Source organism: Sprattus sprattus (genome assembly GCF_963457725.1).
Source record: "Sprattus sprattus genome assembly, chromosome: 18".
Lineage (NCBI taxonomy): Eukaryota > Metazoa > Chordata > Actinopteri > Clupeiformes > Clupeidae > Sprattus > Sprattus sprattus.
In genome coordinates this window covers 29,384,257-29,409,298 of record NC_137916.1, presented here as the reverse complement: position 1 = coordinate 29,409,298, position 25,042 = coordinate 29,384,257, and the positions used below count along the sequence as shown (strand labels likewise).

The 25,042-nt window shown below is 40.8% G+C and overlaps 3 protein-coding genes across 3 annotated transcripts; 1 reads left to right on the top strand and 2 right to left on the bottom strand.

Moving 5' to 3' along the window:
• Positions 1-371: 371 nt before the first annotated feature.
• On the bottom strand, positions 372-6,052 carry nsmce1 (NSE1 homolog, SMC5-SMC6 complex component). Its single transcript, XM_080856794.1, has 8 exons — positions 6,003-6,052; positions 4,600-4,752; positions 4,076-4,197; positions 3,441-3,518; positions 3,167-3,313; positions 2,942-3,058; positions 1,859-1,985; positions 372-1,318 (listed from the first exon to the last, which is right to left on the bottom strand). Exons 2-8 carry the CDS (start codon positions 4,715-4,717, stop codon positions 1,194-1,196), a joined length of 834 nt encoding a protein of 277 aa, XP_080712920.1. The 5' UTR covers positions 4,718-4,752; positions 6,003-6,052; the 3' UTR covers positions 372-1,193.
• A 4,051-nt stretch (positions 6,053-10,103) lies between these two features.
• LOC308379588 (uncharacterized protein) lies at positions 10,104-11,893 on the top strand. Its single transcript, XM_080856793.1, has 4 exons — positions 10,104-10,182; positions 10,352-10,427; positions 10,584-10,663; positions 10,776-11,893. The coding sequence occupies exons 3-4, from the start codon at positions 10,617-10,619 to the stop codon at positions 11,593-11,595; spliced, it is 867 nt and encodes a 288-aa protein (XP_080712919.1). The 5' UTR covers positions 10,104-10,182; positions 10,352-10,427; positions 10,584-10,616; the 3' UTR covers positions 11,596-11,893.
• Positions 11,894-13,456: 1,563 nt separating this feature from the next.
• Positions 13,457-24,994, bottom strand: LOC308379586 (UNC93-like protein MFSD11). The gene is made up of 13 exons (XM_080856791.1): positions 24,179-24,994; positions 21,337-21,392; positions 20,433-20,540; positions 19,963-20,042; positions 18,818-18,914; positions 18,174-18,232; positions 17,682-17,826; positions 16,689-16,738; positions 16,430-16,495; positions 15,752-15,877; positions 15,309-15,483; positions 14,860-14,995; positions 13,457-14,285 (listed from the first exon to the last, which is right to left on the bottom strand). Exons 1-13 carry the CDS (start codon positions 24,266-24,268, stop codon positions 14,136-14,138), a joined length of 1,338 nt encoding a protein of 445 aa, XP_080712917.1. The 5' UTR covers positions 24,269-24,994; the 3' UTR covers positions 13,457-14,135.
• Between the last annotated feature and the right edge of the window lie 48 nt (positions 24,995-25,042).

The following is a 25,042-nucleotide window of genomic DNA, read 5'->3' as shown; positions in this document are numbered from 1 at the left end:
AGACGCAAACATCCATACACTCGTGATTCGTCTTCCCTGTGTGATGATTCGGTGGTCACAACTGGAACACGGTTAAACCAACAACACTGACATTTAAAATGAACCCCAGTAGCTCCTTAAGACCGGTTTTGTGGGTAGGACGTAGGAGACTGTTTTCAGATCAAAGATAAACAAACATTTGTCAAGTGCAGCAGACATGCGATGCAAAATCAACCGCTGTAAAAGAAAACAAAAAACAGGCCTTCTAGGCGAAGTGTGCTGAAACCCTGACTTTGTTTTGAATGTATGCAAATATTTGGACAGAGTATGTAAATCGACTTAAGCAAACACTTCTCAAATTTGTTCAAATTAATATACAGGCAAATGTACATTCAAATGTACCTTTATTTTAGAACTGATTAAAATATTACCACTTATCAAAACACACTAAAGACATGAAATGGTAAACTAAGAGTCAAGAAGATTAAGAACCAATGGAATGGTATTAAAAAAAGTCAATCAAAACAAAAGCGAAGCTACCAAAAGATGAAACGTCACAGTAATCTCTGTACAGTTGTGTATCCATATACTGTGCACTTATACACTGTCCTTTAGGCCTTTAACTCAATCATTAGCCCTCAGAACTTCGACTTCTTGGCCAATTTGTCACCTAACTCTTATGCTGTTTCCTGCATCAAAATGTATAAAATAAAACATCCTTCAGGCTGCAGTGGCACTATGGAGAGTGCGTGGTGCTATGACAGATGACTGAGGCTATTATGACAGATGACTGAGGCTATTATGACAGATGACTGAGGCTATTATGACAGATGACTGAGGCTGCTATGACAGATGACTGAGGCTATTATGGCAGATGACTGAGGCTATTATGGCAGATGACTGAGGCTATTATGGCAGATGACTGAGGCTGCTATGACAGATGACTGAGGCTATTATGGCAGATGACTGAGGCTATTATGGCAGATGACTGAGGCTATTATGGCAGATGACTGAGGCTGCTATGACAGATGACTGAGGCTGCTATGACAGATGACTGAGGCTGCTATGACAGATGACTGAGGCTGCTATGACAGATGACTGAGGCTGCTATGACAGATGACTGAGGCTGCTATGACAGATGACTGAGGCTGCTATGACAGATGACTGAGGCTGCTATGACAGATGACTGAGGCTGCTATGACAGATGACTGAGGCTATAATCGCCTGCTGGACCTGCGGGTCTGGGAGGTCGAGGGTGTGGCTCTGGGCGCGGATCTGGGCGCAGTGTTCTCCTTTGCAGACGAGGGCTGACTCTGAGAGGCCAGAGGCCTGTGGATGTCTGGATAAACAAAAGAAGAACACCAGCAGGGGAGTCAGATAACCAGACAATGCTTTGTGTATCAATAGAAGACATTTCCGTTTTGAAGGCTTTTGTCTAAAGTGTATCGGATGAATGTGTCTCATGGTGCATGGCTGTGTGAGGAAGGAACCCACAAACCAGGTATGGCTAGAACAATACTCTAACACAGAGACAGTGAAATTATTATTTTTGTTCTTAAATGCAGTTTTATTTAAAGCCCCCTCGAACGCCATTGTGAGAATTCTCTGTGTTGCTTCAACGAAGTGCCCAAAACAACAGTATACATTGGGACACACAGGTACATGCGTGTGCATTGGGGAAATCTATGTTTCTCTTTTACTCTCTTTTTTACTGATCTTTTGCATTTTTATTTACTTTATTGGGTTTTAAATGTTTTCTACTATTTTTTATTGTGTTTCTTTTACCTAATAAGCACATTGAGTCTATGTAAATATGAAATGTGCTATACAAATAAAGTTTGACTTGACTTTGACTTGACTATGTGCCTGTGTCTCTCACCTGGGATCTCGTGTGGCCAGAACTCGTTGCAGGCGGGGCAGTGGGGGTCGCTGCGGCCCCTGAAGTAGCGGGCCACACAGGGCAAGTGCATCCTGATCCCACAGTCGGGGTTCTCACACATCTGGCACTGGCCACCACAGGACAGAGAGAGGCAATCCATCAGGCGTGTGCTGTTTAGGCGCTCAGTTTAAATATTATGTCAGCATGCTCTACTTAGAAGCAATGTTTGGACTGGGCAGGGTGCCTTAACTGATCCAGAACCATAACGCACCGTACAAGGCTAGGCGTAGGTGTGTGTGTGTGTGTGTGTGTGTGTACAAGGCTAGGCGTAGGTGTGTGTGTGTGTGTGTATGTGTATGTGTATGTGTATGTGTATGTGTGTGTGTGTGTGTGTGTGTGTGTGTGTGTGTGTGTGTGTGTGTGTGTGTGTGTGTGTGTGTGTGTGTGTGTGTGTGTGTGTGTGTGTGTGTGTGTATGTGTATGTGTATGTGTGTGTGTGTGTGTGTGTGTGTGTGTACAAGGCTAGGCGTAGGTGTGTGTGTATGTCTATGTGTGTGTGTATGTGTGTGTGTATGTGTGTGTGTGTATGTGTATGTGTGTGTGTGTGTGTGTGTGTGTGTGTACAAGGCTAGGCGTCCTACGGTCTAGTTAGAACCACACAAGGGCTCCCCAGCTTATCTTTCACTGGAGGTGTAGTACAAGCAGAGCTTGTCTGTTTGTGTTATTATTATTACCATTATTATTATTATTATTAACACTATTATAACATACTACTATTGCATACAACATTATGTGAGAATATACTTATATACTTACAATATTACTTATTGTTATTATTACTATTTTTTATTTTTTTATTATTACATTCAACCCTCATGTGGAAAACCGCAGAAAATCAGACTACAATGTCACAATATGAAGTATGCAACCATTTGTAACGTAAGACCTTCCTATGTACTTTTTCAGTCTGTCATTTCATCTCTTCCTACTGCACTAAGCATCTGGTAATACTTTACAAATGCTGTAAAATAAAACCAAAAAAAACATTTAAACACATTCAGATTTAACAGTAGCGTAATTTACCTGGAAGGCAATGTTATCGCAAACATGACAGTTTTTGATGAGATCCTGGTATAAGGTACGCATGTACTGTTCCATCTCCATTATACATCGAGTGCTCAGCGAATATTCTCCTTGTTTCTGTCGAGACACAACTGAAGTCAGCTTATAGCACTCGGTTCTATTCATGTGAGGAAATGTTTTTCAGAAGATTACAAATGGGTAAAACTGCCTTTCAGGGGAACATACCTCAGTCAACCACTTATTTTGGACAAACTTATTTAAAACTAGTTCCGTCTCCTTTTTCTTCAGTTTTTTCGAAAGGAGAGCATCACCACAGTTCAAAATATCAGTGGACGAGGCCGTTCCATTCTCAGACTCGGCAACCAAATCCATCTGATGACACAGGAAGACAGCTTTGTATTGCAGTGGGGTTTCAATAGAGGTGTGCACCTATTTGCATGCGAGTCATGATGTAATCTATGTGCGATGTGGTCATGGACTAGAAACACATGAAACTTACTATTTTCCTGAACAGCTCCAGCTCATTGTCGGCATAATCGGAAGACATGCGGGTCACGTCCGTCTCAGCTAAATTGACCTTTATGAGAAAGTTAACAGATTTTAGAAGAGGAGCATTCAGTGGCCAAATATACACATAACCTACCAAAACACAACACACACATTATCTGCCAAACACAACAAACACATAACCTACCAAAACACAACACACACATTACCTACCAAACTCACAACACACACACTACCTACAAAACACAACACACACATTACCAACCACACACACAACACACACATAACCCCCCAAACACAACACACACATTACCTACCAAAACACAACACACACATTACCTCCCAAAACACAACACACACATAACCTCCCAAAAACACAACACACACATAACCTCCCAAAAACACAACACACACATTACCTCCCAAAAACACAACACACACATTACCTCCCAAAAACACAACACACACATAAACTCCCAAGCACAACACACACATTACCAACCAAACACAACACACACATAAACTCCCAAACACAACACACACATTACCAACCAAACACAACACACACATAAACTCCCAAACACAACACACACATTACCAACCAAACACAACACACACATAACCTACCAAAGCATAATACTGAAGGCCGTCGTCTTCAGACATTCCCTTCCTGATATGCATAAACATGGGTTGCAGGTGTATGTTGATAACGTCTATGAACTCATCCAGTCTGTCCTGGCTATAGTTGACTGCATGAATTAGAGAGGGATGAAAACTAGTAAGGTAAACATTTCATATCATGTATTACTGTTGCCTTTAAATGGTTTGAGTGGGCAGGATCCCAATGAGACAATTTGTTTCTAGACTTTACACTGAGAAGGAAAAAAAGTCTAATTTTATATACAAAACATACAGACAAGTGTTCAGCACATCAACCATCAAACAACAACAGATAAGAACTTCTAGCTTCCTCTTCTAGCTAGGGCATGGGTCTAGTTGTTGCATGAGGAGGTGGCATGAAGCATTACGTAGTTCTTGGGAGAGGTCTTGCGCCCTGTACCCAAGATGATATAGTGCAAACCAGTGATGTCCAGCCTTTTTGTTTCTAGACTTTACACTGAGAAGGTAAACAAAAAAAAGTCTAATTTTACCAGCAGCAGCTTCACAGCAGTGCTTATGCAAGGCCTCGGCCTTGGAGCCATCGATAATGCCATTGCTCATCATCGTTTGGAGGAACCTGCGGTGGCTGTCTACCATTGGCCGCGTCATACCGAGGCTGAAGAGGTGTCACAACCTTCCTGTATCTAGAGAAAATGACAATTTTCATAACACTGCGGTTAGTAAGATTTAGTAATATGAGAAATAAACATTCATTGATCAGTGGTGGAGATTAACTAAGTACATGTACTCAAGTACTGTTAAAGGGAAACTTCTGGATTTTTCAACCTGGGTCCAACATTTTTAAAAGGGACAAAAATGCATATCAGAGTTACACGCTTCTTTTAGCTACTGACAGGCTAAACGAGTAAAAGCCTCTTGTTCGGTTAACGTCTCTTTTTCTCTTCCAAGGCCTGCCATGATGCCCTTACAGAGAATACTGTGCTAGCTTCCTCTTCTTCTTCTTTTTTTTTTTTTACATTGTATTGCAAAACAGTTTACAAAACATACAGACAAGTGCTCAGCACATCAACCATCAAACAACAACAAATAAGGACTTCTAGTTTCCTCTTCTAGCTAGGGCATGGGATGGGTCTATTTGTTGCATGAGGAGGTGCCATGAAGCACTACGTAGTTCTCGGGACTAGGTCTCGCGCCCTGTACCCAAGATGATATAGTGCAAACCAGTGATGTCCAGCCTTTCTGGCTTCTGACATCTTACAAAAAGCAGTGTGTAGTCGGAGTCACATTTCAGATGTCTATGACTATGAGTTGTTAAGATAGTAACAATAGTTTCGGACCCTTCTCGACACGTAAGCACTAAATAGAAAAACAATTAGCATTGTACACATAAAGTAAGCTTATATTTCCCATTGTATTAGTTATGTAACCAAGCATGAATCATACTTTAAAGCGACGCACGTCCCAGATTTGAGATTACGTGCAGTTAATAGTTTTTGAATCATATTCTTTTGAATCGTGGATACTTCATAGGGGGGCATTGGATACCATTTGTAAACAAGAATGGCTTTCACCATAGATAGACAACACATGGCAAGGCTAACGTTACCAAGCTAACCATAAAGACACATATAACTCTAACTCTTTTGCAGCCAGATATATATGCGACAAGCGATATATGTTCCGTACAATTTCTTTCATTCAGTTCGGAACAATTAATTTATTGCAAACAGAACTTACTATGAACTCCAGTAAGTAGTGCTACAACTGCCAATGAGTAACGTTAAGCTGCAATGTTTACAACTCACTTTAGAATCTAGCTATCTTAGCTAGCTAGAATACATGCCCGCCGAGTCACTATTGAAATAGCTGTATAAATGAAAATAAATCGTCAACTGTGATACATACAGAGAATGTAACATCAAATTAATCTTACCAAGCAGTTGATCAACGGGCAACTGTCACCTTAAAAGATCAAAAAAAGCCGTTCAAGATTCCAGTTGAAAATGCTCTTCCTGCTTGTCACTTTCCCGCGCCAGAATTTTACCATGGCACTGTTCAACACCCAAAACATTTTGTAACTCTTGAAAGAATACGTCAGTTTGCTTGAACACACCATTGGTTGCTTTTTCGTCTTTGACTTTGTTTTACTACTTCAATCTAATCTAATCTACGTCTTACAATAACCCAATAGAAGATATGGATGATATCACTGAAAGATGACAGAAGTAATAACGGAAAATAGACAAACAGTTTCACCCATGGCTACAGCTTGCAGGTCATTGAGCTTGTTGCATTTTGCACGTTCTATGATACATGCAGTCAACTGAAGCAAGTAGGATTTGTGCCATTACGTTATAATGCAGTGCAGAGATGCTAAGTTATTAATTGCCATATGTAACAGTGGTCAAGTAACGGGGAGACGGAGGCGAAACTGCTGATCTGTCATTAATTTTCCATTCATGGTGTGAATCCGATCAGAGGCACAAACTTCTCTGATCCGGTAGGGAAGCAGCACACGCAACAGATTGCAGTACACCATATGGCCAAAGGTGGCTCCCATTCACACATTTGCATTTTGGCGAAAATCATATGAAACCAAACAGTACATTTTAACTCTGTTACACATACACTACAATTAGGACCTAATTTTGACAGTTATAAATGGTAGAAGACAGCATGCATTCCCATTTAAGGTACTACGAGATCTTATGTGGTTATTGTATTGGGGGCGGGGGGTTGTACCTTTCGCATTCATTGAACGAAAGTTCTGCTTTGGCCTCGCACAGACAATGTGAAAACAATATATTAAATATAAATAGAACTTGTGTCAACCATTGACATGACACATTCATCAGTCAATGCTAACAGAAGTCTATTTGGCTTTGTATGACTAGTTTTGCAAAGAAGGGGGAGGGAGGGGTAGTTCAGTCACTTCTCTTTCTCTTTTTGACATATCACAGTGACTTGCTAGATAGGCCTACACCATGAGCCTGGACATGCCATGGATCCACATCACATACCATGGAACCAAGTGATAATATAGTGCATTGTACATTTCAGTCAGATCAGTGTGACAGGGTGTGCTTAAGTGGCATGAAACTAATGCAAAACTTGCAAAACATGTGAGATGTCCTGAAGAAATATGAATTAGCCTAACCTAACAGGGATGTAAGCATAATTTCTTTCTTCTTCCTTAAAGTGTCTCTAAAAACCACATGCTTATATCACCCTATATTCTACAATCCCCACATTGTCACAGTATGGGGTGATTGGGGAATCGAGCAATATTACAAGTGAAGACGTATTCTGCACTTGCACATAGGAAGGGGGAAGGGGGCAAAAATACATGTTGCCATCTTGCCATGCTTGACTATTGAAGAGAACAGACCTGAAATCTTGAGCAATATAACAAGTGAAGACGTTTTCTGCACTTGCACATGGGAAGGGGGAGAAATACATCTTGCCATGCTTGACTATTGAAGAGAATAGACCTGAAATCCTGAAATGGACAGTAAATCACCTCACTTTTAAGAGCCTCATGTCTTGACATACAGTGACAAATACTTATTTTTCACCATAATCTGCAAAAAAAAATCTTTAAAAATCAGACAATGTGATTTTCTGGATTTTTTTTTTCTCATTTTGTCTCTCATAGTTAAGGTATACCTATGATGAAAATGACAGACTCTCTCATCTTTTTAAGTGGGAGACCTTGCACAATTGGTTGACTAAATACTTTTTTGCCCCCACTGTACAGGGGGTATTTGTGTGACATTCATACAGAATGAAGTTGGAGGGCAAAGCAGGGAGGAAAATGAAGTGATACTGGCAGCACATTTCACTTCACACAACACTGAACTTGATAAGAGCATGGTGTGTTCCAACCGTATGTTCTAACTAAAGTCCCTGCATGCCTAAAACAGATGCCGGTTTGATAGGGATGCTTGATTAATCACTTTCATTTAAGGTACATTTGCCTAAGGGTAGTTGACGTCGACATGCAAAGTGAGCTATAGTCAACCTTTAAAAGCATAAGCACCTTGTTGAAGGTAAGGCTACCACTCTTGTAGGCACCTTGGTAGGTGTGGTGCTTGTTTCTTACTACAAAATCTCCATTAAATGTAAAAAACGATATGAACAGGTGGAGTAAAATGTTTATATAGGCTAGCAGTAGGGCTATATCAATGGGTTAAATGCTTTTTCTCTGACGTTATGTCTTGAAACACGTTTTAAAGCCATATTGTAAAGCTTAAAAACATCCATGGATTAATCATTACAATGGAATACTTTGTTTTACAACTGTCAAGTAGCCTACTCGAAGAGCAGCTCCGCATTTGCCTACTCATTCCATATTGGTAGACTACTTCCTCATAGCAATTTCATAACTATTCCAGGTCAAAAAAAGAATGTGACCGTAGTCTACTTCCAGTAAACGTTGAAAAACACGCCCTTTTCTTTCAGTTGAATACTCCTCGAGGTCTAGGAAGGGACGCACGTAGGCTCAGTCCTACTTACTGCGCACGTATATACAAAATATTCTGGGTTGTATACTTTCAACAGCATAGGCTACTGTGATCAGCAAAGAAAACCACATTGGCGAAGGTAAGCAATTGTTTGATAATAATATCATTTTAGTTAAAGTTGAGTTAAGAACTTGGCAGCAGTGAGTAGGCTATTATGGCATTTATGTTCGGTCTGGCAAAGTAAAATTGTGTCCGAGTTAGAAAGTCTTACTTAAAGTGTCGTTTCTTTCAGATGCTGAAATATGCTTTCCAGTTGATTGTCCTGGTTTGGATTCGTGGTAAGCCACATCTCTTTGAACTTATTTGACCAAAAAATTGACTATAGGTAGCCTTGTAGAGTCCAAATGTTTTACACTAGCCTACGCCACTGATCACTAATCACTTTTTTATTCGCACAGGTTCAGTTTCTCTGGATTTTAACTGCATCAATGACTTTGACAGAACAATGGTGTGTGAATTTACACCAGAACAACATGCCATTTGCACGGAATATTCACTGAATGTGGCCCGTTTCACCTCATCCTCAAAGTGGTTTGTGATTAACAGCCTTTAATTAATTTACCCATTTAAGATATTGGAATAGGCTAGTGCTATTACACCGCTTTGTGTTTTATCGCCATCATTTGCCTTTCCAGGCATGTCTGTTCCCCCGATGATGTCGGTGATGGTATCAAGTGTGATTGTGCAATTGACGTTGGAGAGGACAGCTTCCTATTCGGAGAAGACAGTAATGTTACCTTAAAGAGAAATGGACTGATCCAGGATTCAAGGAATATTGAAACCGACAAAATCAGTGAGAGCTCTTAATTTTTAATTATGAGTAGCCTGTTTGCTATAGATAACTGTTAATTAACACAAAGAACAATACTGAAAATGTGGTGCATGTTTGAAATGGTAGTGATTATGATATGCATGTAGGGTACAATTTGCATGAACAGTTCAAATGTCAAGAAACATAGTGTGTATTCCTTTGCTCTATCATTTCCAGTAAAGCCCAAAACTCCAAAAATCAGGAGCGCCAATCTAACAACAGCAGGAAAAACGAACGTCACATGGCTAACCAACTATGAAAAAAGTGGTGTCTTAAATTATTTTTTAGAGATACTGAAAACTGAACTGAATTATAAACCACAGAAAGCTGGAGAATGGGTAAGAACGTGTGCTGAACACCAAGGTCAATCAATATCTGTATTGATCACAACACTCCTTTGTTGTTTTTTTACTCTTATGTCTTTCATCTTCCAGATCTCAGTTCATGAAGATGCCATGCATAAAACATATAAAGAGTTGGTTTTAGAGCCAAACACGGAGTACATTATCAGGGCCAGGTCATACGTATCCGTTGACGATAAAACTTACTTCAGTGACTGGAGCGAAGACTATCCATTTCTCAGTGGAAACCAAAGTAATTATAAAAAACATAATTTACAGAAACTCCTGTCAGTAGTGCATTATATTGGTACAATACATTCATTATTTTTTGTCCCCTTGTCTTGTCACGTCAGATGAAGATGTAACTGGGAAAGTGGTTGCAGTCTTACTTGGGATCCTGTTCCTCATTGCTTGTACATTAGGCTGCTGCTTTGTGAAGTAAGTACTAGACTGGATTAATGCAATAATAATAATAACAAATACAACAACAACAGTTAAAATAATACAATTCTATTCTATTAATATGAAAGGAATAAAATGGTCAATGTAATGGTGTCAGCAGTGGTATACCTACATCTCTAATTACATTCTTTACTCTTCTCTTCAGAATCAAGAAAGTGTGGTGGAATAAAGATTTGTCTTCTCCAAAGATTGGATCTATTCCCAGCTTGGACGAATACAGGGTAAGATGTGTGCGTAAAATGTGGGGAAACGCGTAAGTCGTGAAGTACGTGCTACATAATTAGACCCAGTGACTACAGCCATTGACCCAATCACCACTGGCACACTTGTGAACATTTCATGATGAACTAACCGTTATGTATCATTTACGTTTGTAGATACTCTTCCCGACAAAGACTCCAACATCCAGGATGGAGGTGTTTATTCCGAAAAAGGACATCACTGAAGAAGAGAAGAGGTAACTGTACCTTGCACTGTAACCGAAAAGGTTGACTCTTTGACTCTCGTCTTGATCTATTCTAGCTGAATTGATTGATTTCACTGCTAAATGTTGTCTTTTGCTTCAACAGCATAGCCACCCTCTCAGTCAATGGCAGCAGTGGAAACAGCCGCCTTACTGGAAGCACAAACTCAAACTCAATTCTAGTGGATTACGGGCACACCTGCCAAGTGGAAAAGGATCAGAAGGACAACCAGACCTTGGACCGAGTGCTGTTGGCTGTCCAGCAAGACTTGGAACGAGTGCGTCAGATCCGGCAGTCAGACTCGGTGTCAAAGGACTTGGTTTTACCAGGTCTCTCAGACGACTACGAAACTGTACGCGCGCAAGAGTCAAAAGGAACCCATCAAATCAACTGCTCAACTTCACAGAGTAACTCCGGATGCACCTCCGCTTCGTCTTTCGACAACAAGTGCTACTCAGTTCCGACCACCCCCTTCCCTCAAGAGGGACACACATCATTTTTTGTGGCGTCATTGTGCAGTGACCCAGGCTATCAGTCCAGTGAGAGTTTTGGTCAGCCGGCATCGGAGACGGGCGAATGTAAGGTTCATTTGGCCCCACTCATCCAAACAGAACTTGGCTACCGATCCTGTGGCGGCTGTGTGATGATCAGTGAAGCACAATGTCTTCCCCAGACCTCAGGTGAAAATCAGCACCTGGCCGCCCATTTGGAGGCTAATGAGAGCTTCGTTAAGGACGCGGGACAGGGAGTGAGCATTTGCATGGATCAGACACGACAGAGCATTCTGGAGGAAGAGAAAGACTGTGCACTGATGAGGTCAGTTTGTAACGAGAACCTGCTTCAGTCCTGTCCTCCTGCTCAGGACTGCGGACTACTCCTGTGGGATGATGACTATCAGGTTTTGCCAATAGAGATTCAAAGCTGAGGGGAAGGTGGTGTATGGAAACACTACACTGCAGTGACCAACACCTTTCTCTAGCCAGTCCCTGTGAGCACTATACAGGCACCAGCACTTTAGTTTCAGCTTAGCACTGTTCCTGTGTGTGTGTGTGGGCAGCACGACCTAATAGAGTATGCGATTAGGAATGTTACAAAACTGGATTGAAAAATCTACGCATTAATTAGTAGCTCTAAAGGTCAAATTACATCGATTGTCACCCTGTCGTATCGCACACTTATGGCCTTTGACAGGGATGTTATCTAGTAATTGTACTTTGATAGTCCTTGCACTGATTGTTGAGCCTTAACTTTGGATTGGGACTGATGCAGCTAGGCTTCAAACAACGGAAATGTGAGATGATTCATATTATTTTTGTCAACAGCTTGATTATAAATGTATGTATCCGTCCAATTCCATGTAAGCCCCAGTCGTGGGGAGTTTATTACGAAGTCTCATGCTTGTACGCTCCCGCTCCCCATCACCCTGGCTTATTTTAAATATTACTTTATTTGTGTGAATAAAACATAATTATACCGCCCACAGGATCGTGAGGGAACTTTATGTTGTTCATTTGTGTTCTTCCTCAGGTGAACAAACCAGTTTGGGCTGTCGAGGTGTTTGAAAACTGTTGTTGTTCTGTAAATAGCACATAGTTCTATCTGTCCCAGACATATTTGATGTTTAGTTACGTTTGATATGATGTCATACATAATTGTGTATAAATGTGAATTTGTGTGAATTTGAACGTTTTTACTTCAATATTTTTGAAGACAGCGTCTCTTTGTCACACTGGTGTCATTGTGTTTCTTATTATGGGACAACATTTCACAACTCTTATGGGTTTATTAATAATAAATACAAATAAGTTTAGCCAGGATTGAACACAAACGGGAGTCCCTCCTTCCTTCCTGGTTTGACTCACACATCCAGGAATGCCTTTGCATCACGTATTACTCAGCACCGGTTCCAAGGAAACGCCACCTACTGCTGCGCAAAACCAGATGTGATGGCTTGGTCTCTACACGCAGCTGTTGTAGTGTTGTGTAAGATAAGATGAGAAAATAGGGAAGTTAAAGTCAGCGGAAGCCACAGAGATAGGGACATCTTCACCCGACACAATGTTCAGCTGAAGATATGAGCTGGAAAGAATTGTCAACATCACACAGGTTTTATACCTCTGCAAGTCATTCCTCATATAGACTTGCAGTGGTTTTGGACCTGGTATAAATGACTGTTGTCTGATGTTGCTGTGTCATTCACCTCTAGGCTAGAGGCATCACAGCAGACAGCAACAGGTGTGATCCTAATCGACATTGTTCAGTGTACGAGGAAACCATTCAAAAGGCACATCTGCATACCATTATTCATTAAAAGACAAAAATGATCTTCTTCCCGGTGACCACCACTAACCTGTCTCGAGGGGAAAGTATCTGTAAATAAAACCCATTATCTTGTCCATCAATAATGAAAGACATTCAGTGGAAAACTGAACAGATGCCACCGACTATTTGATTGTTTGGAATGCACCATGTTTTGGCAAGGAATGGCCCCACCTACTGGACACAGGCGTGTATTGTTGTCTTGATCATTCTTTTTTCACTGTGGCACACTTCTTTGCGTTTAGACTTACAGTAACGACTATTGTCACAAGCCAATAAAATGACCTTTTAAATGCATTCATGGAATTAATTTTACTATGTAGGTCATTGAAAAATGAATGGTTTTATTCCAGCATTATATAAAACATACAAAATGAACAAACAACTTGATTTATCTTTTTTGACAATGAATGAAACAAACTTTTTAAAACACAATGGGCAGCATTGATTCAGAATAAAAGTTCTTTTTTTTAGGAAATGTATGGTGAGTTGTGTATATTTGACACTTCTTGAGAAACTACTCTTTTCATAAAGGCACTTAAATGAAATGAATACATCAAAGAAAAGCAGATAAAAATGACATCAATGATATGAATTTGCTATTGGCGCATAGTTTCTTTGTTTCTGCCAACTGACTCAATGGCAGGTATGGCTTTCAGTCCTGCCTTTTTTCTGTAGTGCATCTGTGCAGTATAAAATCATGCTTGCATAAAAAGACAAACAATTACAGTCAGCAAATTAAACTGTATAACAAAAAGTTAAATATTAAAAGTTAAATTATGCACATGAGCCTGCAGCAATTAGTAAGGTATGAATAAAACCCCTGAGAGAAATGCCGAAGGACTGCAGAACCAACAAACACCTATTCTGAACCATCTAACACCTATTCAGAACTAACAAAACACCTATTCTGAAAAGTTCATTTTGTCATAACAATGACAAGAGGAAGAAAAACCTCTAAGAAACTTAAATCTCAAACGGCCCGAGACACAATTAGTAAAGTACCACAGATAACAAAGCTATACTGCCATGACACTGCTATGTAAGGCTTTCGTACTAAATTAGTGCAAGTGCTCTTTTAGTGTGCCAAAGATGAATTCATGTCCTGTTTACTTTAGGTAAGCTCTGGATCGGCGCGGTTGTTTTTTAATATTCTTGCAGGTCCCCAATGTTCTGCATCCTCTCCACCATGAAGAAGCAGAGGGTGCCCGTGAAGCCTATCAGCACCATCACCAGCAGCTGCCAGCTCAGCAGCAGGTAGCCACTGTAGAAGAAGGCGATGGCTGCAAAGATGGACTGATGAGGGAAAAGATGGAGTTTGTCAGATGACCAAGTAATAATAATAATAATAATTCATTTTTATATAGCGCTTTTCTAAACACTCAAAGACGCTTTACAAATGGTAAGCAAACAGGACAAGACAAGGCAAGCAAACAAGACAAGACAAGACAAGACAACACAACACAACTGAAAAATAAGAAAGACAACAGATCAAACCAAAAAACAAACAGACAACTACAAGTTAGAAAAGTATCAGTAACAACTTCAACACCCACTGAGAATGTTCATTTGGATTTAAATGAAGGTATTTGCTATTGCAGGGCTGGGCTCTTGGTTAAATCTGATGAATAACTAGATAGCAGACTGTCAGTACTGTATTGTACCTCAGCAATCCAATATCCTCTGTGTATGTTACTGTTGCAATGTGTCTATATGTAATTGATTCACACTGTTTGCCAATTTGACCAACATTACTTTTGGTGCTTTCCCTATGGTGAACTTTTGATGCACTATTTGGTGCATCTGAGCTTAAATAATACTAAAACAATACAAATGAATACACAGAACAGTTGGCTAACTCTTCATTTACCTGGATAAACTTAAAGATGGCAAAGGCAGGGGCGCTTTGCTCTGCATACACACGTCCAAGGATGCTGTACAGCTGCGTGTTGAAACAGCTGTCTCCCAGCCCCAGTAAGAAGCTACACAACAGTGCAATGGACACGCTGAAAACAAAAGAGAACACAGAATTATAGTATATATGGTAACAGGGTATTAACTAAGGCCCCTCCATATATAGTAACAAAAATGTATATATGTTTTATCTATATGAACTACCTTGCATGTTGAAGGGTATTAATCCATTTTAGTATGAAATGTATATGCAAGCTCTTTACCACAGATTTATCATGCAACTGTTCTACCCATGTTCTACCCATTATGACATGTGTGTTTCCTATATATTTTTACAGAACTTTTCCATATGGGAGGAGATCCATTAAATCCTCGGACACGATAAGAATAACAATGGCCGCGTACCTGGGGGCTAGATAAGGCCGGCGCTGTGTGGTTGTTGAGAAGACCGTCGGGGCGTCATCCGGGATGTTGAGGAAGATCAGGTAGAACGCGACGAAGTGCACGACCATCCCGAGGAAGACCACAGAGGTGCGTCGGAAACGGTTGTTCTTGCACACCAAGCCAAACAGGCCTCCACCTTAGGGACGAGAAAATGTCTCTAAGCAACACGATAGAACAATTTGGCACTTTTTGTGCATGTTTTCTTTTAAGGGCAATTTCTTTTGGAATTATCCTCAAATTCAGGAATATGGTCATGTGAAATACCTAGACAAACACACCTGTTGTTCCCACTAGCTGAGTTATGCGAGTTATGTAACCTGTATGTAACCTACAATAACTACTGTGCCCCAAACACACTGTGGCTCTCCTCAAGGACGACTCTGCCCTGCCTACCCACAACTTACCCACAATCTCTCCAATTCCAACCACTATGCCAGAGAGACCGATCAGGCCTTTGGCCTGGCCTCCAAAGTGGGCAGTGGACCCGAGGCAGGTGCCATACACACCGCTGTAAAAGGAAAGCTCCAGACCTGCGAAGACGGTAAACAGGTTTCAGCATAAGAACGAATGGTGAGCCAGCTGTTCATGTACACTGTGTGAGTTCTGGATGCGTTTAAGTAAGCTTCACCCTGACCCGGGCCTACTTTCCCGATAATGACCGGCGTTCTATACATTATCCCGCTTATTACACGGCTGCTTGCCAAAACGAAAAAATAACTTAACACAGTATGTCTTTTTGCAATGTATTTGGTACCATTCGTAGTGTTAAAAAGCAGAGAAATAGTTGAAAGACGTTGAACTTCAAAGACGTTGAAAACTCTTTAGAACACAGCTGCTCAACTGTCAGCTGAATCCCCATTGAGCTGGGTTGATAAGTTACCGGACTACTTGTGAAGTGCTACGAAAGACCTGAATCCGAGGCAAAAAGACCACTTCCTTTGACAGCGGTCAATTATGCATAGCAACGGTCAAATATGGAAAAAGAATTGACCACAGAACGCTGGGAAGCCCCATTCAAGTGAAAGGAGCATTCTACAGCATTCAGAGCCGTGTAATAAAATATACCAACTTCACGTGCTTACCACTGTAGGCCATGCAGCAGCTGAGGAGCAGGATGGTTTTGCTGCCAAGCAGCGACAGAATCGTCCCTGTGAGTGCAGCAAAGAGATGTGCGTTTCGTTAATACAAAACAGAAAACCCTTTTCAATTACATAATCTTAGGCACTCTGAGATTCTTTTGAATGAAAAGTGCGTTAAAAATAGAATGAATTATTATTATTATAATAATCTTTTCTGTATTACAGCATGTTATCTGTGATCTGTAAACTTGTATTGACTCACTGAACTCAGACTGGGCCTCCTTCACAGCAGAGTTGGCTCTTTGCTTGAATCTGATAAAGGACAGGGCACAATAGGAATTATTCCAGAGAAACACCAGTGCGTCATGTAGCTACAAAACAAAAAGTAATTCAAGCCCCAACATTTCCAAATTTGGTCTCTTTGGCTGAGGCTTTTCTCCCCGTGTGGTCCAAGCATCCCCAAGGAAGCTTAGTGGGGGACCGTCTCAGCATTGCACACACCACAGGCCACAACCTGATCGCCAGATGCTGGAGAAGGACTGAGAGTGTTAGGGCTCAGATACACATACGCGTTTTTGTAAAAACGGGACGCGAGCAAATGCATTGATTCCTATGGTACGGCGCGTTTAAAGCGTGCGCCCCTTCTCCACCACGCGTTGCGTCTTTGAAGCGTTTTTTAGGTGCGCTTAAAAGTTGAACTATTCCCAACTTTCCAGCGCAAGGCAGGGAAGCGCACCGCTTCTGTTTTGGCCGCCGCACTTTGCCAAGGCGTTACTGAAGCGTTTCTGCCTGAAAAAAGACGCGTATGTGTATCTGAGCCCTTATGCAGCCGCAGTGAATACTGTGAGGGGTGGCCTTCCACCAGACATGGGCAAAGTGCGGCCCCTTGGCTGTCCCTGACCGGCCCGCGAAAGGGTCAATGGTAATTTAGGAATCAAACGTTAAACGCTAAAAATTGATTTTACTATTAATTTGTATACTTATACTATTGCAATGCAAGCTTGCTCTCATGTGTGTGTGTCTGTGTGCCATGTGTATTGGTCGTCTGGGCACACCTTTAAAACTGCAAAAGCATGCTCATTTTTCATGCTGAATTGAGGTCAGCCTATTGGTCCTGTCCTCCACAACAGTCCCAATATCTCGTGTGGCCCCTTGGGGAAATTAATTGCCCACCCCTGCCTTACACCGTGTGTGTGTGTGTGTGTGTGTGTGTGTGTGTGTGTGTGTGTGTGTGTGTGCATGACGTGGAGCTTACACCATGTGTTTGGACAGCAAGCTCTGGCTCTCCTCCTCAGAGATGACCTCCTCGTGACGCTGGGGCGACCTCAAAGTGAGGAAGCTCAAGGTGCCGATGACGGAGAGCACCAGCAGCGATATGAACATGGTCCGTCTGTTCTCGTCTGGAGGAACCACACGTTATTCACAGGGATACAGAACAAAACAGACATTCACGAAGAATTAAAGCTGTTATTTTGCAACTTTATTACTTATTTGTATTTACTTTTCCAGTTATTCCAGTCCAGTCTGTTTTTTGTTCATTTATAAACACATTTGTAACAGCTATTTTATAATAATAAAAAAACTACATCAAAGGCCTTCATTTAGTTACATTTAAATGTGATAAGAATCAATGTCACCTACAGGTTATTCATACACAGGAGACAAAATGTTTTATTAGATCCATTTAGAGAAGGCCTGAATACATTCATATGCAGAACAAACCATACCAAACCAGAACATATCTTACCTGTGATTTCATCTTTTCCTCTCCAGTCTAAATAAACATACAGATTTCCAAATATCATACTGAAAAAAAGAAAAGAGACATGATTAGGTTGCTCTGAAAATTCATGAGAAAAAATGGCAAAGATCGTTCCGAATCATTAAACAGCATCGTATGCATTTTATAAACACTAACATACATAATGTTCTAATATTTTTAAAGGCCTATGATTCATGGGGGAGATTTAGTCTAATCAGTAGCATCAGCATCTCTTGCCATGTTTGGCCTAGATGTACAAGAATCCCACGGCTCGAGTGTGACCAACAGTGATCCCCCCCCCCCCCCCCCCCCCCCCAACCTCTCTCCCACTCATTTCCTGTCTGTCTCAGATGTCCTGTCGAAATGAAGGCTCCTAAATAAACTTTAAAAAAAATAAGGGCAGAGCGAGGCTTGAAAATCATTTAATAGGACACAGATAATTCACCAAAACTTCAAACTTCGTACGAAACAGTGTACCATCTCTACTCTACTGTATGGTTCGTTTTGTGCACCAGAATATGAGAGCTCCAGGTTGTACTTAGTGAAGCAGCACCCATACACACACACACACACACACACACACACACACACACACACACACACACACACACACACACACACTCTCATACCTGCACTGCAACAGGGCCCAGAACACTCCAGTGTTCCTATTTATGGTGGAGGCATCCGAGTTATCAACCAGGAAGTGTCCTTGAGCGGTCCAAAGCACTAAGAGTATGAAACAGGTTAACTGTTTAAAGACAGTCACAGTGAGTTGATGAAGAGAGGAAAATTGACTATTGCATTATTTAATGACTATCTTTAAGGACTATCTAATGACTATTTCCTCTTAACTAATCTATATTTCCGTCTCAGTTGATGAAGGGGTTTATGACAGGTAACTTTTTGTCAAATGACTGTAACAGTTCATAGTGCAATGGTTTTATTCCACAAATAGCTGATTTCAGTGAGTCCTATCAGTTACTGTGATAATAAAAATGAAAAGAGGTCACTTCAACGATGACAACATACTGTGGCTCCCTGCCACAGACTTCTTGTGTTACTCATTAACAAGTTCCACCCATTGAGGCGTGAATAACCCACTGACCAAACAACCCCAGACAAATAAAACACAAGTACAGCCAGGCGCCAGGCCCTGTGTTTATTACAAGTGGTTTTCATTCCCACTGTGTAAAGGTTGCAGTACGCAACAGTAGGAGTAACTCTGTAAAGGTTGCAGTACGCAACAATAGGAGTAAATGTGTAAAGGTTGCAGTACGCAACCATAGGAGTAAATGTGTAAAGGTTGCAGTACGCAACAGTAGGAGTAATTGTGTAAAGCTTGCAGTACGCAACGATAGGAGTAAATGTGTAAAGCTTGCAGTACGCAACGATAGGAGTAACCCTGTAAAGCTTGCAGTACGCAACCATAGGAGTAACTGTGTAAAGGTTGCAGTACGCCACAATAGGAGAACATTTTCAGTAAACTTACTAGCAGGTCCCATAATAAAGTATCCTTCTATTTATCTAAGGGAAAATTAGGCAAACCAAATAAAATTTCACCGTTGCTCATTCAAATCAAAGGAACTTTTTGCAACATTCTGAGGACCTGGCGGGCCAGATAAAATGGCTTGTCGGGCCTGATCAGGCCCGCGGGCCTTGAGTTTGACACATGTGGTGTAAAGGATGCAGTACGCAACCATAGGAGTAACCCTGTAAAGTAACTTTGTGAAGGTTGCAGTACGCAACAATAGGAGTACATTTTCAGTAAACTTACTAGCAGCTCCCATGCCGATCAGCACCGAGGTGAAGTACAAGGACCACGTGTAAGGAGTGATGAACACAGCTATGTAGCCACTGCAAAGACATTCAAAATGACACGAGTAAGGAGTGATGAACACAGCTATGTAGCCACTGCAAAGACATTCAAAATCACACGAGTAAGGAGTGATGAACACAGCTATGTAGCCACTGCAAAGACATTCAAAATGACACGAGTAAGGAGTGATGAACACAGCTATGTAGCCACTGCAAAGACATTCAAAATGAAGGGTTGTTCTTTGTTGGTTAGTACAAGACCATGTTTACAATACGTGCAATAACCACAAATTGTATTTCAGAATTTCTACATTTTAAAATTTCCCTCAGGATACATAAAGTATATATCTATTTATCAAACCCAAATTCACAGTCATGTTATTAATATTATTGAAATTGAAACATTACTTTTCATGAAGACATGCTTACCTGTACAGTATGCCACTTAAGAACATGGTCAGCTGCGGGCCGGTGATAGCCACGACTGTAGGGGCCAGTAAATTGGAGAATGAGAAGACTCCATAAATTATACCGAGGCTGCAAAAAATGAAAGAAGCGACAAGCCTTTGTCACCGATCAGCTCTATGCCTCAGCCTTGCCATGTGTGACCCTCACACAGATGACCTTCTAAAGGGCATTCAGACGGAGAGATGCTCAACACTGACTGTAAACATTCTTCATGTGCCTAAAGAGCAGTAACATCTACCATGTGTGAAGTGCCTGTAGAGTCCTAATTCTGTCTCCACTGACTGACACTGACATCTGTGCTTTCAGAACCAGTTCATATTTTTTATTTCCCCCACACCCACGTCTGAAATGGGTTGGGTTCTATCCTGTACCGCTCATATATCAGATAATTGCTCACATACAGATAATTGTGTAGACCTACAAAAGAAAGCAGAACTTGAACTTGTTATCTACTTAGTTCCTCTGTCCTCTGGACTTAAAATATCCAATAACCTGCAGTGCAATAAATAACTTCTTAAGATAAGGCCTTCTCTTCCCCACCTTGTTATCTGTACGCCATGATGGCAAGAAATTATACAGCAAAGGGATGATCAGTCTGTAGTGAACCTATTCAGGCATAAACAGTACCTCTTCTCAAACCTAGTGAATTATGCTTAAAACTATGTATTGTTTGTGTATATGTTGTTTATCACAAACATCCATAATTGAATCTATTTAGGTGCCAATAGTACACACACTTGGCTAGGCCATGGCCATGCATGGCACAATACACTCAGACTTCAGCCACAGAAATGTCTCATTGCAAAGGCTGTTTAAAATATAACCATGTAGGTGTGTGTGTGTGCAAGTGCAGTTGGGCCTTTACCTGTGGTAACCACTTCCAGCAAATGTCTCATTTTTAAGGCTCTTCAGTACTGTTTGCTAATGTGAGAGACAGGGAGATAGAGAGAGATATTGGGTAAATACGTTACTTAAATGTGAAGATCATAGTGCATTTTTTTTTTAACTCAATGTCAAATATTAACATATCAACATACTGACAAAGTGCATGGGTATCTTACTGTGATACACTTTTTAAAAATATTTTTTTTTAATATGTTGAACCCCTAATTTCACAAAGAAAAACTTCACTGTTATAATGGTTCAACCAAACACACAAGAACATATAAACACACAGTTGATGGAAATAAAGATGGTCTTCATTCTACACAGTTCTATTACCTTGTGTCAAGGTTGCCACATAGTGGAGTACACAGCCCCATACACATTTTATCTTTCAATTATGTCAGATGAGAACTTGCTAAGAGCAGAACATGGGTACTAAATGGGTATAGTTGATTCGTTTTAAAACTGTCTCTTAAGGTTTGGTGCCCAATGGCTAACACTTTCAAGACCTATGAACCACTACATTGTAACTAATATTCTCTCCAAGCCTTATGAACTGTTCATCTAGGTCTCTATCAATGGTGGAAAAGTAGTTTCCACCAAGAAGCCACAATGGACCATTGTGTGGAAGTCCAACTAGGTTTGACAAGGGCTCTTTCTCTTACCCCCTGGCAAGAATCATCCTTAATCACACACGGTATGCTCATGAGATTGCCCTCTGTGTGAAGGAAAGTTACTATATGCCATCAAACTAGACACCACGGGTTGTCCACAGTGAGCTTGCCCCACCAAGCCGTGAAACTGGTCCTCTCATTAGGATTTGGCGACTCCTAGTGGTGGGCAGATGTCAGTGATATGCAAACTTGCTTTGCTTGGTACCTCATTTGTTGGGCCGTTGTTAAGATGGAGTATTATTGTTGAAAGGTGCTGTTTATGCTTATTCCCCTGGCCTTCATTCTAGATCAACGAACAGAGGTGACTTTCAAGAGCAATGCCCAGGCAAGCGTGTACTGATGCACTTGGACATACATTTTAATTCACCTCTGCAACAAGAGATCCATCCAGGTATGTAATATGATTCATGGGTCCAAGCAGAATGCTACCATCTGCCATTGAGAGATCCTCTCTACTGTGCTTACGATCTAAAAGTGAGTCCTCTATACTATAGGCCTTAAGCCACGGCAATAAATCCTGAAATCCATGGCCCTCTTTTGAAATGGTGGCATCATCTGTTCTATGACCAAGTTGCCACCCTGATGACCAAGCTGGTATGCTGGGTTCTGATGGTGCCAAGTATGACCTGGACCCAGAACAAAGACTAAGAAATTAACCATGACTTTATTACCAGCAGAAGGCATTAACCTCCAAAGTCACTTCACTGTTCTCTCCTTCAGATGTTCTTATCAAGCTATATCCCCATCAGTTCACAACAGATGGACACTAGTGCAGTCCAACTGTGTCACACAACAGTTCATATTCATAACCTATAGATCATTCAACATATCAGAACGGATCTCATTTTAGAATTCCTACAATAACTATATTCATGAAATGACATTACATAAATAGATTGCGGATATATCCTACTTGCTGGACTGCTGTGAAGGCTGTGTACAGTTACTAGGCTATCTATAACTGGAGTGATTTCCCATTTATAGCCAATGGCCATTCAATCCGTCATTGAATCGGAATGCATTAACCACAAGGTCTAAGTGTCATCACAAAAGAAAACATCCACATCCATGAATTACTATGTTTTTTATGCATTAAGCATAACTCGTACTGTTGACATATTTATTTGGATGGTAACAGCGTAATGGATACTTTACACAACACCTTAACCAGTTAAGGTGTATAGCCTATAGAAATGACACCTTCCATTAATCTATTTAGATACAAATAAATAGCTGAAGAGTGTCTGAATTGTCTGAAGGTGTCATTAGAGCTGATCGGCGACATGTGGCGCAGATTTCACAGTCCCTTTACCCTAAAAAGACACGTATGCCTACTCACCCCTGCAGCCACATGAATGCAGGGCAGGCTACATACATCTGATTAGACATTTCTACTGGGCGCCATATTAATTGCTGTGGAATGTCAACACATAAGTGACGTCAATTCAATTGAGTTGAGGTAGCTTAATCGAAGTGATATCTATCATTTAATTTTCACGACTGCACTGTTTAACTGTGCTATCAGACGTGCAGGGCAATAAAAAGCCTCATAATGCGTCGATTTGGAAAAAAAATAGTGTGACATTTGAATTTTCCAGTCAGTTGCCCAGCTTAATTAATTGACGGATGTAAATTCAAAACACGGGATGCGCCTGACCCAGTACTATTCACAATAGGCTTCACAGACTGGTAACTCCAAAGATGCAACATGTGAAACATACCACATTGATTTATACATTAAATAAGTTTATACAATACAATAATAACTTCTCCAGCACCGGGTTCTGATCAACTAATTCATGCTTCATGACACATGCAAACGCAGTTAGATGTAGTAGCTGGCTGGCTAAATGTCCTGACTCACTCAGTTGTGCAAGAATCTTCTGCAAGTTCAAAGCTCAATGCTAAGGTACGCTGTCCATGTAGCCTCTGTATGCCAAATGCCTTTATTATACTGTATAAACTTTATATAATGACTTTTAAAAAAAATCTCTACAATGTGAATACATCAACTACGAAACAGTAGCAGATCATTTGCTAACACGCATTGCTGACTTGACCCACACACTTTAACTTCGTGAAAATAATAAAACTGACATTTAAAATAGTTTGTTATTGAGATGGCATAAGTTGGTCCATATAACTTACCTCGATGTTCCCAAGAGTTGTGAAGGCAGTAAAAATAAAAAGAAATCCTATTCCAAGAACGACCACATTAAATGCTCTGCGGTCTGCCATGATAAAAACATTAAACTCCAGAACTTCCTTTGGGATTAAATGTAGTCAGTGTCTACAGTTACATTCCGGGAATTGAACTGTCCCATATAGTTATCGATGTCGTGATTAAGGCAAACGTTTCGATAGCTAACTAAAGAACGCAATTTTTGTTGATGGGGAGGGGAGTCTTCCTTGTCCAGATCCGATTCCACATCTGAGTTTCCAGCCCCCGAATGAAGTCCTGAGATAACACACACACACGCTGACTACAAAACTGAATGCTTCTCGTGACCCACACAGACTTGATGTTTTTGGTTAAGTTAAATGGCATCAGCACCACGTGATAAGTTAAACAGCACTGACAGCAGTGAAAACAATTATTTTCACTAACTACACTAACAACCAAGTGTTAGCTCTAACCTCACCATATCACATTAACGCAACTCGAACTTTGCGATAGGGCTGGCTTCAAAGTCAACAACCAACCTAGTGGAACCATAACGTGGATACATTGCGACGTATTTTAAGGCTGGGAAGAGCAAAGTGACTTAAATACATGAAGTCATTCTAAGCTAGTATGCAAGCTATAAGTAATGTTAAAGTTACGTTGTAAGCTAGCGAACTAGGCAGTGGGCAAAAGTAACGTAAGTTTCGGGAAAGAGTATCCTTATTAGGTAACTTATCGATACAGTTTACTGAACCTGATCTTTCGCTATCCAAACATGTGGCGAGCTGGCTGTTACATAGTTTCACATACACTCCAAACAAGCAGACCAAAACTGAAATAAAAGGTTA